The 15,587-nt window shown below is 37.3% G+C and overlaps 1 protein-coding gene across 3 annotated transcripts in view; it reads left to right on the plus strand.

Moving 5' to 3' along the window:
- Positions 1–15,216, plus strand: part of LIMS1 (LIM and senescent cell antigen-like domains 1) — a 92,935-nt gene extending 77,719 nt beyond the window's left edge. For all 3 annotated transcript variants that reach the window (XM_012664296.1, XM_012664295.1, XM_012664294.1), the window contains exons 3-10: positions 4,059–4,125; positions 5,275–5,395; positions 5,794–5,943; positions 8,100–8,250; positions 8,689–8,781; positions 10,075–10,123; positions 12,139–12,214; positions 14,657–15,216. In XM_012664296.1, coding sequence (XP_012519750.1) covers positions 4,059–4,125; positions 5,275–5,395; positions 5,794–5,943; positions 8,100–8,250; positions 8,689–8,781; positions 10,075–10,123; positions 12,139–12,214; positions 14,657–14,771 — 822 coding nt within the window. In that variant the 3' untranslated portion in view covers positions 14,772–15,216. The remainder of the gene's footprint in view (positions 1–4,058; positions 4,126–5,274; positions 5,396–5,793; positions 5,944–8,099; positions 8,251–8,688; positions 8,782–10,074; positions 10,124–12,138; positions 12,215–14,656) is intronic.
- Positions 15,217–15,587: the final 371 nt, after the last annotated feature.

Below are 15,587 nucleotides of genomic sequence, written 5' to 3' on the forward strand. Positions count from 1 at the left end.
ACTTGTGGGCAGTGGCTTAGGTGGGCTGCCCTTACAGACCCCACCATTTAAATTGTTCAATTTGTTTTCTTATTTCAGATTCCACATTATCCCATGACTCTGCCTTTCATACCTAAGCATTTCAGCTCAGCACACAAAATCCTTTCAAAATCTTCAGCCCCAGTTTTTCTGGCCTCTCCACTCAGGTCCCCACTTGCTTGCCTGTGCATATACCTTGCTGATTCCTGCCTCTGTGTCTTTCCACCTTCTCAGAGGACCACTGGACATCCTCTCTAAAGGACAGTGTGTGGTGTGTCACCTGCTCCATGACTTGCTAGCCACGAGAGGTGCTCCCATGCATTTATTTTCTAAAGAGGATCTTGTTTGGATATGAGCATTTTGGGGAACTATACTGTCTATATTTAGGTCTTCTATGTGTCTGTGTTCTTTTCCAGATATTTGTTTTTCTTGCTCTTCGAATGTTAACATATGGTCTACCCTTGCTTTGTAGTATTTTCAGTATTCTCACCGTTACTGAAAGACCCTTTCTCACAGTAAACATGTATTTTGGGCGATGGTCTAGGGAAGCTGACCCCAATCTGTAAATGAAGGCGAGTTTCGTCCGTATGTATGTGTGTATCAGAGAGATCAATTGGGTAATTTACTTTTACCACCTTACTCCTTACATATTTGTGTATATATGTGCATCTATCTCTATATGATAATATATGTGTGTGGAATTATTTTACAGCCAGAAATGGCTGCTCTTTTAAATTTCCCTGTTCTACAAGCCCATGCCTGAGGAAGGAAAGGTAGTTTACAAAGGTTGTTAGTAAGTCAATTGTTTGCCACTCAGGCAGCATTTTCCCATAGAAACAATGCTCATGGGAGTGAGGTTCCCAGGCCAGCCTGCAGAAAAGCGATTTACCCCATCTCGGGGACATGAAATACACAACTAGCATGAAAGTTGTAATGTGACTCTGGGAAGCAGCTTTAGGAGGTAGGTTAGGAAATGCTTTGTATTCACTAGCACACATTTGTTTGAGCTACTACTGTATTCCAGAAACACAAATTTCCTACAACAAAAACCTCAGCAGTGGGAAGAGGACTTTGTTTTCTCTTCCAGTTCTTCCCAACTCCTTCCCTGGTCAGTAGGAATCTCTTTTTTTTTTTCATCAAGAATGAAGGCTCTGGGGATGGGATGGACCAGTGACCATTGTGAGGTGGGAGACGAGCTCCGGGCAGTATGCATGGGGGGCATCAGGCCTAGAGACCGTGCTGAGGCCGTAGTAGCTGGCGTTGGTAAGAAGGAGAAAAAGGAAAGCTCTGGGCTCTGAGGCAGCAGGAAGAGAAGGGGAGTTTGCTGCTGGTGGTAGTGGTGGCTGTTACTCAGTTTGGGTAAAGGGACCTAAGGACCTACTTCTGTAGAGTCCTGACAAAAGGCTCTCAAATCTCTAACTTGGCTGCAGTGGAGGCATGCTGGGAACACCTAAGGAAATGCTAGAAATCTGGCTCTGGGGGAATGTTAGTCTTCATACTGTATAAATCCCTTCTTTATCCCTCCCTGTTTTTCCCTCCTATGGCTCAGAGGGGTTGAATTGTCTTTGATAACAAGAGATTTGAAGCACGAAATAAATTAGAACCTAATTGGCCTTCTAATATCTGATACCGTATTCTTTCCCTTACATATTCTTTTTAAACGTAAGATATTTTTATTGAAGTGGGTGATTTTGGCAATAGCCTCAGGAGAGAGTCCAGAGGAGCAATAGAGAAGAACTCAGAGGGAAAGACAGGCCGTGGTTTCCCGGGCATTTTCCTTACTTCCTGGGGCTGCTGCTCCCTCTGGGAGCACCCAGAGCTCCAGCCCTCCATCAATTTCTCTCTCCGGTATTGTTCTTTTGCTTGCCACAGGGAATGAATACTATTGTTACACTACCTTCATTAACCAGCTCGGCTACTTCCTAAGCTCCTGGTGCTGCGCTGGGCCTGTCAGCTGCAAGGCCACTGGTGCTGAGTCAGAGGGAAAGGCTCAGTAACAGCCTCACGCAGAGCAGAATAAAGCATGACTCATCCTGTCCTCCCACCCACCCCTCACACTGGACTATAAATAATACCTCCCTGGTCTGTCTGGCATTATTCGAAAAGATGTTATGAATACCCAGAACTAGGCTATTAATGGGCTGCTGCCCAGCTTGTGCTCTCCTAAGAGTTCTATTTTAGCTGCAGTGTTTACTGTTTAAACCTCCTTTCTAGGCCAGGAATTTGTAAACCTGCATGTGGAAAATAAGAGCTTTCCTTTTGGTCGAATGATATTGGAGAAAAAGCTATCCAGGGCTTTGAACAGATAATCTGCGTTTTCAGTTATGTCCAGCAATAAATTGTTTTCCAGAAAAGGAAGATCAAAAACTTACCTGGTTTCCATTTGAGACACAACTTATGTGTTTCATTCTTTCTTTAATAACAAATGCATCTTTCCCACCCTATACCTTTGTTATTGCTTTTGTCTCATTATTAAAACATCATCCTTCCCTGATTTCCAGTCTAATCTTTCTTTTCTGCAGAAGACTAGCTGTGAAGACTTGTAGGTGGGTCCTGTGCACTCACTTCCCCTTGAAAATGTGATTCACTTTTACTGATAGTTTGGCTTAATCAGGACATTCTGTCTGGCCGCAGAGACAAGTCTAGAATGAGACCCTTTTTTCTTAACCACTCACTAAAAGGTATATCTGGAGATGGGAGCACTGGTATTTCTGGTTTGGCTGCAGTTCCTCCTGAGAGTGATAGAGTAGCAACTAGGATTATTATCCTTATTGGCTCCTTACTCAAGGTAAACTTGAATCCACTAGATTACGTGGTTTAAAAAGTGAACCTAAAGTTTGTCATTAAGATGGTCATCCATTGCCACTGAAAAATGTAAGGTAGAGTTATTGATTCCTGTGCTCTGCAGTATCTATCATCAGTAGGGAATAGTAGTTTTGCCCAAGGTGTTTCTTATTACAGGACATCATTAATGGTGTTTTCAGCCTAATCTCATCTGCTTCATTTCATTTATCTTCTCTGAGTCCATACAGCACTTTGTTTATATGTCTAGCATGGAGAACATTGACCATACTTTATTATAGATATTTATTTATATGTTTGTCTTCCCATCCAACTTTGAATACCTCTGGTGCAAGGACTAGCCAAATTAATTTGGTATCTCTAGCACTCATTTAGTATCTGATGCATGATAGGTACTTAATAAATACAATAATATATGTACAATGCTTGGATGGCATAGACTGTAAGATAAAATGCTAATGTCCTAACTAGGGACTAAGTTAGATTTTTTCTAGCTTAAACATTTGCAGGCTATACTACAAAATCTTGGTACTGTTTACTTATTTCCTATTGTTCATCACACAAATATTGTCCGAGTTTTATCATGCCTGTATGCAGTGGAGGTGAATGAAAGAAATGCATTTTATTTATTTATTTATTTTTTTGGAGACAAAAGTCTCACTCTTTCGCCTAGACTAGAGTGCTGTGGCATCAGCCTAGCTCACAGCAACCTCAAACTCCTAGGCACAAGCAATCCTCCTGCCTCAGCCTCCCAAGTAGCTGGGACTACAGGTGTGCACCACCACACCTGGCTAATTTTTTCTATTTCTAGTATAGACAGGGTCTCGGTTTTGCTCAGGCTGGTCTCTAAGTCCTGACTTCAAGCAATCCTCCTGTCTCGGCATCCCAGAGTGCTAGGTTTATAGGCATGAGTCACCTCTCCCGGCCTGTCATCAGCTTCTTAAAGGTAGAGTAGGTGAGCTGGAAACAGTTAAGCACAGTCAAAACCAGGTCACCAGTCTCTGAGGCATAACATTCATCCTAGTCTCAACTCAAGATGTCTTTCCTGTACCAACATGTAGGTGTATGGAAGGTATCAAAGGATATCTGCTTTTAAAAATCCCGGTAGAATTATAAATTCTTAGGGCAAAACTCTTAGTTCAAAAACATCTTTTTCTTTCCTGTATGTCTCCACTGAATAATTATATTCCTCCTGTGATCGTTTCATATTTATAAGTTAACAGTACTTTCTCTTTCAGTTTGAAGGAAGAAAATACTGTGAACATGATTTCCAGATGCTCTTCGCTCCTTGCTGTCATCAGTGTGGTAAGTTTCACTGCTGAATGTAAAATAAAAAGTAAGTTTCAAAATCACTTCAGTCACCTAACATTATTAAAGATATCAATGGTAAAAATTGTTTTTGGTGCTCATTATATTAAATAATTGTTAGGTACTTTATCAGTCATCTTCTTTATTATTAATATGTAACAAACTGGAAGAATATCAAAAGCTGGAGAGACTTGATTTTTTTATTTTTGAGACAGAGTCTCCCTCTGTTGCAGTGGCGTCAGCCTAGCTCACTGCGACTTCAAACTCCTGGGCTCAGACAATCCTCCTGCCTCAGCCTCCCGAGTAGCTGGGGCTACAAACCAATGTCACCACACTCGACTGTTTTTTTTCTATTTTTATTAGAGACAGGTCTTGCTGTTGCTCAGGCTGGTCTCGAACTCCCGATCTCAAGAGATCCTACCTCCTCTGCCTTCCAGAGTGCTAGGATTATAGGCATGAGCCACGGTGCCTGCCAAAAGAGTTGATTTTTAAGGATGTCTAGGGTACTGATAAAGGTATTTAGGGAAATAGGACTCCTATTAGTTGGTCTTTCGGAGTGTTCTTTATCTAGCTTTTGGATTTGCCGGAAAGAGACTGGGAAGATATCAGTAAGGTGCTTAAGATGCTTACAGATGCTTAGGGGTTGCTTTGATGATACAAAAGTGCTTGACTTGCTTGCATTTTAGCCACTGCACTGGTCTCTAATACCTCTATTAGGTTTCTACAGATTGAAGAAACTGAGTAGAATGTTCTAAAGGTTTAGTGAAAAAAGAAATTAAATATGGATTAGAAGAAAATATGCTGTAGATTTCTCTGTCAGCATTGACCAGAAATAACCAAAAGGCATTCAAGAGAGCCCAGTATATTGTTTGAAAAAGGAAAGCTTGTTCAGAGATGTCATAAAACGGCCCAAAAATATGGCTACTGAATCTAACACAAGGACTCAAATGAAATAAAAACCATTTTTTTCTAATGTGGTACTTCCTCTGGTAGACACATAAATAAATAAAAACTCCCTCTTTATGGAGAAAGGTTTAAACACATTTTTTCCCTCACTTTTTTTTTCTTACTTTTAACAAATAAGGTAGCACACTTTATTACTTAGGATGTTACAAGTGACATCCTGTGTGTGTTACTTTCCCACAGGTGAATTCATCATTGGCCGAGTTATCAAAGCCATGAATAACAGTTGGCATCCTGAGTGCTTCCGCTGTGACCTCTGCCAGGAAGTTCTGGCTGATATTGGGTTTGTCAAGAATGCTGGGAGGTAGGCGTTTTCTACCCTTGTTGGATGTGGGTGGACAACATGACTCTTACAAGGCTGTGTGTGTTTTCCCTGTGGGATGTAAGACAGTGCTCTGGGACACTGCAGCGTGTTGACTCTGTGATGCACGCTAGCACGGGACCCTAGAGTTTCTGTGCAGGGGCATGACTGCTCATGCATGGATGGCTGAGCCACCAATAGGCATACATAGATGGACTTTCTTGAAAATCAGATATTGGGGTTGGGACACATTTTTCATGTAGCTTGATTCTGCTCTAAAGCACAAGAGTGATTTTTTAAGAAATGATTTTCTTAATTTTTTTTCAGAGATATGGGAAGCATATTTCTTTTTAATTATTAGAAAAAGTAAGACTTTTAATTTAAGTTTTGGTTCTGTCTAGACACCTGTGTCGCCCTTGTCATAATCGTGAGAAAGCCAGAGGCCTGGGGAAGTACATCTGCCAGAAGTGCCACGCCATCATTGACGAGCAACCTCTCATCTTCAAGAACGACCCTTACCATCCAGACCACTTCAACTGTGCCAACTGCGGGTATTGGGATTTGTTTCTTTTTTATTGCATAAGCAGTGGAAATAAAAGATTACATTTATCTGTATTTCTGTTACTCCAGCAAACCAAATTGTATTTGTCCAACTTTTAGTCTAGAAAATTTTAAACCTATAGAAGGGTCAAAAGAATGATATGATGAATACCTTTCATTTAGTTTTACCAGTTAATGTTTTACCACACATTTTTCACTGAACGGTTCGAAAGCAAGTTGTAGACATAATGACTCTCAGTATGCATCTAAGAATAAGGACATTTTTCTATAAAACCACAATACTCTTATACCTAAAAAAATTACCAATAATTTTGTAATATAAGATATATCAGTCCAGGCCAGGCGTGGTGGCTCACGCCTATAATCCTAGCACTCTGGGAGGCTGAAGCAGGAGGATTGCTTGAGGTCAGGAGTTTGAGACCAGCCTGAGCAAGAGTGAGACCCTGTCTCTACTATAAATAGAAAAATTAGCTGGGCACGGTGGCGTGTGCCTGTAGTCCCAGCTACCTGGGAAGCTGAGGCAGGAGGATCGCTTGAGCCCAGAAGTTTGAGGTTGCTGTGAGCTAGGCTGATGCCACGCACTCTAGCCAGGGCAACAGAGTGAGACTCTGTCTCAAAAAAAAAAAAAAAAAAAAAAAGAGATATATCAGTCCATATTAAAATACACCCAGTTATCTCCAAAAGTATGTTTTTCATCACTGTTTTTCCAGTACAGAATCCAAAGACTAAAAAAAGAAGTCTTTGTACATACATAACTTTTACAGTTGTAATAAATAGTGCTATCTTAAAATATATTAAATTATATTTATTTAATTTTGCTTGATTTATTATACATCTAAAGGGTATATATTTAATTTTTTATCTTCAAAAAGTTATAAATTGTTAGGCTATGAATTTTCAGAATTTGCTACCTAGTATAAAAATTTTGTGGAAAAAAGATTATTTAGTCAATATGAGCTTACATGCTAAATTACAGAAGGGAGAAGAAACAGTGGATTAAAGATTAAGAAAATAGTTTTGTGGTATAAGTTCAGCCACCTCATCTTTTTTGATTGAATTATCAGTTTATGCCTTACCTAGTTTTCTTGCCTCTCCTTCCTCCTGTAGGATATTTCTCTGTCTACTTTTCATGAGCATCTCTCCTAGAGAATTATTTAAAACAGATGAAATTCAAACAAGTCCATTTGGCTAACTTGGGCCTTCTCTGGCCAAATTTTTATTGACACAGGATACTGAAAATAATAGCTAATTTAAGCATTTGGAGAAGGAAAATTATGGGCATTTCATTGTTTATTTTCTGTTAACCTATAACTGTTCTTGACAGGTTGTGACAATTTAAATAACTGTTAATAAATGGAACTAGTCTTCAGACTCCTCAGTTAGTTCGGAAAGGTAGTGTCTTAGTCCAGTTTTCACTCCTATAATAGAATACCACAGACTGCGTAATTTATAATGAACAGAAATTTATTTGGCTCATGGTTTTAGAGGCTGGGAAGTCTAATACTGAGGGGCCAGCATATGGTGAGGGCCTTGTTGCTGTATCATAACATGGCAGAAGGCATCATGTGGACAAGAAAAAGATGGAGTTGAGGGTACAGGGCTGAACTCATCCTTTTATGAGGAACACACTCCCTCAATAATGGCATGAATCCATTTATGAGGGCAGAGCCCACATGACCTAATCACCTCTTCACGTCCCACCTCCCAACATCTCTGCACTGGGGATGAAGTTTCCAGCACGTGAACTTTGGGGGGCACATTCACACCACAGCAGGTAGTATTACTGAGTCTACCCTCAGCACTGTGATTATTACCTGTAGCTTTTTAAGGAAGACAAATGGATTAAAATGTAATGTGATGATATGAGAAGGAAATGATAAATATTGGGGTGGTCATATATATCTGACTATTCTCATATCTTATCATTATTACAAGACACTGATGTTTGGATAGGAATCTGCAACCTGCTCAAGCCTAATAATTCAGGTTACTCTGGTCACCTCTAAAGAGGGAAAAAGAAATTACCAGGGATGGTCACAGTATTATCTTTTAGAACCTTCTAAAAAGTGTGCTAGCCACATCGGTTGCCTGTCCTCTCGCCCTCTCTTAGTGGTAGTATTCAGCTGGGTATCTTTCTCATTGACAGGAAGGAGCTGACAGCAGATGCCCGGGAGCTGAAAGGTGAACTGTACTGCTTGCCGTGCCACGATAAAATGGGAGTCCCCATCTGTGGCGCTTGCCGACGGCCCATAGAGGGGCGTGTGGTAAATGCCATGGGCAAACAGTGGCATGTGGAGGTGAGTTGTAAATGGCATAGGGGTAACCGGTGCTTTTGAATGTCCATGGTTCAGGTATGTTAGCAAGATTAGGAGATTCTAAAGGTTAAAGAACACAGAATACACACTGATTTTGTGGTCTCTTAGTAAGACATAAGATGTGCACTTCTGTTCTTAAATCCTCCTTTGTAGCAAGAAGTGTCATGGTCTTCTATATCCAGCAGCAGCAGTAGCAGATGCTACTAAGATGTTCATCTCTTTTCTCATTTTGTGTCGTTTGAATGGGCTGGGTTTTAAAGTAACCTGTCAAAGACTCACAGACACCTGAATTAAGACTGTAAAAGTATTACAGAGTTACCTATGGCCAAATGAAATGACTACCTCAAATCTTCATATATCTTCTCTGAGGATAGGTTAGAATATGGCAATTGAAAAATGACGTATAGCAATTTTTTCCAGCATTTTGTTTGCGCCAAGTGTGAAAAACCATTTCTTGGACATCGCCATTATGAGAGGAAGGGCCTGGCATATTGTGAAACCCACTATAATCAGGTACTTTACTCACACTTTTATGAATTTAAGCTTATCCATATTTTAGCTACAAGGAAATCTCTTAGAAAACGTATGTTGGTCTATAGAGATTTATTTTTAACCTTTTATTTGGGAAATAAATTCAGACTCAGAAAAATTGTAAAATAAAAAATACAAAGAATACCTATATATCTTTTACTCAGATTCACCATTTGCATCATTTGCATGCATTAGATCTTGCTGTATAAAAACACTTAAATAAATACACATATCTTTATATATAAACACATGCAAAGTTTTTTTAACGAAGCATTTGACAGTAAGTTCATCATCATCCTTTACCTGTAAATACTTCAATGTATCTTTCCCAAGATTATGGGACTCTTTTATTTAGTTGTAGTTATCAGTATTGATATAATATTTTAATCCATTTATTTAAATTTTATCATTTGAACCAATAATGTCCTTAATAGCATTCCTGGACTAGACCTAGTCTAGGATTGTCATGTTTCTTTAGCTGCCTTAAATCTGGAACATTTCCAGAACCTTTTTAAAAATTTTTGATGACATCGACATTTTTGAAGACTACAGATTCCCCCACCCCCTTAATAGACCGCTTTGTACTTGGGTTCATCTGATGGTTCTTCATGATTAGACGAGATAACGAGATGACACACTCTAGGCTACGGCACTGTGCAGGTGGTGATGTGTCCTCTCAGGGCCTTGCTTCTAGAGGGCTCTGTACTGATCTCTGACACTGGTGGTCACCCAGGCACAGACACAGAGCTGGCTCGTATTTCCACTATGAATCACTATTCCGTCCCTCTCGTGCAAGTATTAGAATAAGCAATTTATGGGCACTCATTTTACAACCATATAAATGTGCTTTTCCTCATTAAACTCTCCCCACCTCCCCAATGTAGCACCCTGTGATACTTCTTGCCTGCTCCAGCCCCACACCCCACACTTAGTTAGTCCTCGGCGTTCTGCCTGAGCAAGAGCCTATTTTCCTCTCCTATCTATAGGTTTTTTGATTTGTCTTTCTTATCCATATGTACTTGCAGTTTTCTGTATTTTCTATTACTCAATTATTTGGATGCTCAAATCATCATCTAGAGAGATTTTTTTTTAAATGATGAAAAGTAAATTATTTTCATTACAAGAAGTAAAAACTTGCCAGTGAGCTTTTATTAATTTTCTTTATGAGTAGTAAATTCTGGATTTAGATAGCGAGTTGTTTTTAAATGATAAAGAACTGAAATTATATTAAATATTCAGTGTTCTAAAATTTAATTCTGACACATTCATTTTCAGCTATTTGGTGATGTTTGTTTCCACTGCAACCGTGTTATAGAAGGTGATGGTAAGTTTCTGTGTGGATTTCATATGGCACCATTTTGACACAAAAACACTTAGGTAATGTGAAAATTGAAAGAGGTTGGTGATTGCTATTGTTTGGAATGGGATCATTATCAGTTACTTTTTTTTTTTTTTTTAGAGTCTCACTGTGTTGCCCGGGCTAGAGTGCCATGGCATCATCCTAGCTCACAGCAACCTCAAACTCCTGGGCTCAAGCAATCCTCCTGCCTCAGCCTCCCGAGTAGTTGGGACTACAGGCATGTGCCACCATGCCCGGCTAATTTTTTCTATATATTTTTAGTTGTCTGATTAATTTCTTTCTATTTTTAGTAGAGACGGGGTCTCGTTCTTGCTCAGGCTGGTTTCGAACTCCCGAGCTCAAACAATCCGCCCGCCTCAGCCTCCCAAGAGTGCTAGGATTACAATCAGTTACTTTTTTTATTTCTTTGGCATATTTCTCAAGTAATCTATAGTAGTGATATAATATCTAAGAGTTGGATTCGTTACTCATTTATGATAATAATTTATGATAATACTGTGGCCGCTGCCACAGTGCTGTTACGCTAGCAATTGTGGGAACTCTTCCTGGTGGACCCTAAGGCCTGTTTCTGTTTCTGGTTCCTGGAAGCTCTAGAGCAATGTGTATTGGGAACAGTTTAATCTGCTGGAGTAGTTAGGAAGAGTCACTTTAACCTGCACATGCTAAAACCTGGCACTTGTCAGCAAGCATACCTGGGACTTACCACCCTTGTACTGTGGTATTTAGGCTGGGATGACTGACTGGAACAGAAAGGAAGCAGCTGTGTTTGTTGATAGTCACTCGCACAATTCTGCCAGAGACTTCCTGGCAAAGTTTTAAACAATCCTGTTTTCAGCATGATTCATGGTTCTCAGCAGACTTCACCTAATTCAGGAAATACTTTCTGAAACACAGCTCGTGTGCAGTTTGCGAAAAGGTTAGTTCAGGAAAACAATCTTTCGTGCCATTGAAAATAAAACTCACCTTCCTCCTATGTGAAACAGTTGCCAGGCAAAAGAAGCTATTAAAGGAGGCTGTTTTCTTACTGTCAGCTTTGGAAAAAAGACTCCTACAGGCAAAGAAGTTAATGTCTGGATTTTAAAAAATTATTTATCTAGTTCATCTTTCTTTGTTGGGCCAATGGCAGTAGGGACAAAAACAGCAGAGAGCGTGCTGATCAGCAAGCACTGTGCCAGAAAAGCTGGCCTGAGCGACATAATTTCGTGTGCACGTCACTGCGTTGTCCACAGCGCTGAGGGGGCATAGTTGGCGTAAGACATGGTATGTATCATTGATATGCCTCACAAGTTGCTTGATGAGAGAGAAGAATTAATTACAATTGGCCCTCTGTATCTGAGGATTCCACATCTGTGGATTTGACCAATCATGGATAGAAAATATTCTGGAAAAAAATCCAATAAAAAACAACAAACAAAAATAAAAATAATACAAGTAACAAAACAATAAATTGTAATGACTATTTATATATCATTTACACTGTATTAGGTATTATAAGTAATCTGGAGATGATTTAATGTATAGGAAAAGATGTTTGTAGGTTATATGCATTTTATATCAGGGACTTGAGCATCTGAGATTTTGCTATCATTGGGGGGTCCTGGAACTAATCCCCTACAAATACTGAGGGACAACTGTATAAATAAAGGTTGAAAAAGGCAATCATAATCTTACCTAAATTGAAGCCTACAGTCACAAAAGACATAAGTGTTTGGTTTGCATATTTATTTAATAATGTGAAAAAATAGTCCTAATAAATTTATACAATTGATTGATTCAATACTTGTTAATTAATGGTACTGAGCTTTTTAGCTATGTTATTCTTTTGCAAGTAAAGAAGCTCTCAAGAAAGAGGTTCTTGAGAACCTCCTCCAAGTGACATGGAAATAGCCTTAGTCCTCCTTTAGATTTGGAAAATTTAAGCTGCCCCGCTTCCTATACCAGTGTATCTGTGTGACCAGATCTTTCTCCTCTTTTTCTAGTGGTCTCTGCTCTTAATAAGGCTTGGTGCGTGAACTGCTTTGCCTGTTCTACCTGCAACACTAAGTTAACACTCAAGTAAGTCTATGGTTTAGTCCAGTGTGAATTCTAAGACTGAAAACTTTGGGGCGTGGAATTTAAAAAAAGAGAATTATTTGATTCCTTGTTTCTTCTTTCTCTTCAGGCCTTCTGAAAGTAAAGTTTCTTCCTTTAATTGTTGCCTGTTATTTTTCTATTCCTTCTTTGTCCTACTCAAAGGGATAAGTTTGTTGAAATTGATCTAAAGCCAGTCTGCAAACACTGTTATGAGAAAATGCCAGAAGAATTTAAGAGGCGACTTGCCAAACGGGAGAGAGAAGCAAAGGATAAGGACAAGCAGAAAAAGAAAAAGCCAGTCTGTTTGTAAACTTTTCTACCCTTCTGTCATCATTTTCACTACTTTCTTCTTTGGTTAGTCCTTTGGAATATGTTTTTGTTCTGTTTCTGTCTTTTGCTTTCTCATCCTCACCCTCCACCCCAGCCCCTTTTTGGCATGTATTTGTAGGTGTCAGAGATTGAAACATAAGCATTTGTCCTATGTAGAGTTGGTCCTTTTGCTTAGTTATTAAAATTATAAAGATTGAATAAGTTACATACTTAATACCAGATTGTGATCACATATTTCACTTAATCTGTAGACTGACTCACTTTTTTTTAAAATCACAGTGTGGTATAGATTTCTTTTCTTTTCTTTTTTTTTAATAATGAATTCAAGGGGAAGAATTCCAGTCTCTTAATAGACACTGGGAAAAGTTTTAAAGTATTTTTATCTGATAACTACAGCTTTTAAAATCCTGGTCTTTGGTTTCTTTGCCTAAAATCATCTAATTGATAAATTCTAAGTGTTGTTTGATATTTTTAAAAATGCATGCGTTCTAAGTTCTATATTAAATTCTTTTGGCATGTTTCATATCTAAGCAAAGTCCATCTAATTTACATAAGATATTTGCTCTCTATGACGTTTTTATATGCTTTCATACAATGTCCATATGCTACTATTTAGGAATTCATTTCCTTGATGTCTTCAAACTCTTTTATTCCTCATTTTCAGTCTTCCAAATTCTGTTGAATTACTGGCATGATTGTTTCATTTTCCCCCATGATTACCATTGTGTTTAGAGCTCTAAAAATTTCATAAAGAGGAATTAAAATGCAAACATAAAATGAAAACAATGGAAGGCTTGCTAAGTATTCTCTCTGAAAACAGGAGTAAATTTTTTCTTTCATCAAAAAAAAGGCAGTTTTAATAGCTTTTGTTCTAAGTAGACCTTGGGAGAAATTAACGCAACTGTGTTATTTAAATCAAACTGCCCCCTTGAAGCATTTGATCTGCTAGTTGAAATGTAATATTTGAATTATTGTCAGTGTAAGGGTCTCTGTGAAAAACAGCTATGAAATAATTCCCAGTGTGGTGTGTTAAAATAGAAGATTTTCATTTTATCTATGTAGGTAGGAATTAACTTTGTTATTAAGATCGTTCTTTAAAATGATCTTGAAGCAAATAGTCTAGTTTAATGTATTTGAAAAATACATTAAAAATTATATCAGCAAATTTTATAATTTTTGTCATAGATGACAGTGTACCAGTAGACTTGGTCCACAAATGCTTCCTAAATATAATTCCACAGATAAGTTATAAAGTTTTGTATTAATTCAAAATTAAAGACCCTGGATTCCAACAGTAATAAGCTACTGTAATATTGAAAATGCATTACCAATGGTCAGGAGGCCATCTAAGAAGTTGTCTTCTCCAGGATTGTTTTATAAACAAATTGATAATATGCTTTTAAAAAGAATAATTGAGTTCTCCAAACAGCTACCATTTACTATATAACCATGAGTGATCTAGTTACATTTGTGTTTTTTAAGAGTGATTAAAAAATTTCTTATATCTTCCTTACCAACCTGTCTGTCAGACAACCAAAATAACCCATTATGACTTAAGATAATTTTTAAAAAGATTTAAGGTGATTTTTTTGTTGTTGGGGATAAGAGGAAAATAATTTTATACCAGGAAAGATGAAACCTCGTGGCTACTTAATTTAAAATACTAAGTAAGATCATTTTATCTCCAATAAAGAGATCATTCATATTACAAAAATATGATTCTTTGCTTTAAATCAATTTATTCTTTAAGGTATTTTCATGATACTTTAAAATGTGATTGAATTTACTTACCTAAATTACATTTACATTAGATTTTATGTTAACTTAGCACTGAGTAAAATGTAATACACAGTCTTTGTTACACAGATAGATGTATAGGACCAATTTATAAGGACAATTTCTTCAAACGATATTGTGAATTTTTTACATTTACCACAATAATAATTGAGATTAGAATTATAATTCTTTACAAACATGATATAGATGTTGTCATATACTGTCTTCATTTAGTTCAATAAAATTATTTCACATGATTTATATGTATATTGAATACATTTCCACTAATTTCTCTTTTTTTATAATTATTATCTTTAGGAATAAATTTGTGGAGTTTGACATGAAGCCCGTCTGTAAGAAGTGCTATGAGAAGTTTCCATTGGAGCTGAAGAAAAGACTTAAGAAATTAGCTGAGACCATAGGAAGGAAATAACTTCCTTTATATTTTTTCTCTTCTATACAAAGAGAAGAGTTTGATTTGATCCACGCTTATTTATAAAAGCTTTATCTCAAAGCAGTTGAGAGCAAAGAGGACCTACAGGCCTACATGAATGGTTTTCTTCATCTCCTTTTTCTCATTGAAAAAAAATTTGTATAATCATATTTAAAACACAGATGAAATCAAGATTTGCCTTTATTAATTAACCCTTATCAATTTGTTGACATGTAGACTATATAGCAGAAAAATACATGGTCAAATGTTAAATCTTAATTAAGGCCCCAAAATTAAATACAACTTTTTAAAATCAAAGAAAGTCAGCTTTTACATGACTCCGGTAAAAAATAGTATAAACATTGATTTACTTTGTATTCAAAAGAAAATTACCTCCAACTGCTGTTAGGGGAGGATATAGAAAATAATAACCAACCAAGAAAAAGAAATCTTATACAATCTTAGTATGTTTATCAAACCTAGTAGTTGTAAAATGAATGAATACACACATTACTAAGACAAGGAATAAGTGTATTCAGAACTACTTGATTTGGTTTTTTTAAATGCAATAATGATTATGCTAGTTTTGTATTTTGTTCTCCTTGTGAATTCTTCCTTCATGTGATTACTTAACACAGTAGTTATAGCTAGCTAATAGTATGTCTTAAAATTTTGTGCAAAAAAATTTATACCAGTTATTTGAAAATACAGTATACTTTACAATATTGGAAAAATGAAGTATTTTTTAATGTATTACAGCAATTATGCTTCTAAGCTTAATGTCAAATGTGTAGTCTTAGAATAGGACATGAAAAT

The sequence above is a fragment of the Propithecus coquereli genome, unplaced genomic scaffold, assembly GCF_000956105.1.
Source record: "Propithecus coquereli isolate 6110/MARCELLA unplaced genomic scaffold, Pcoq_1.0 Scaffold88, whole genome shotgun sequence".
Taxonomy (NCBI): Eukaryota; Metazoa; Chordata; class Mammalia; order Primates; family Indriidae; genus Propithecus; species Propithecus coquereli.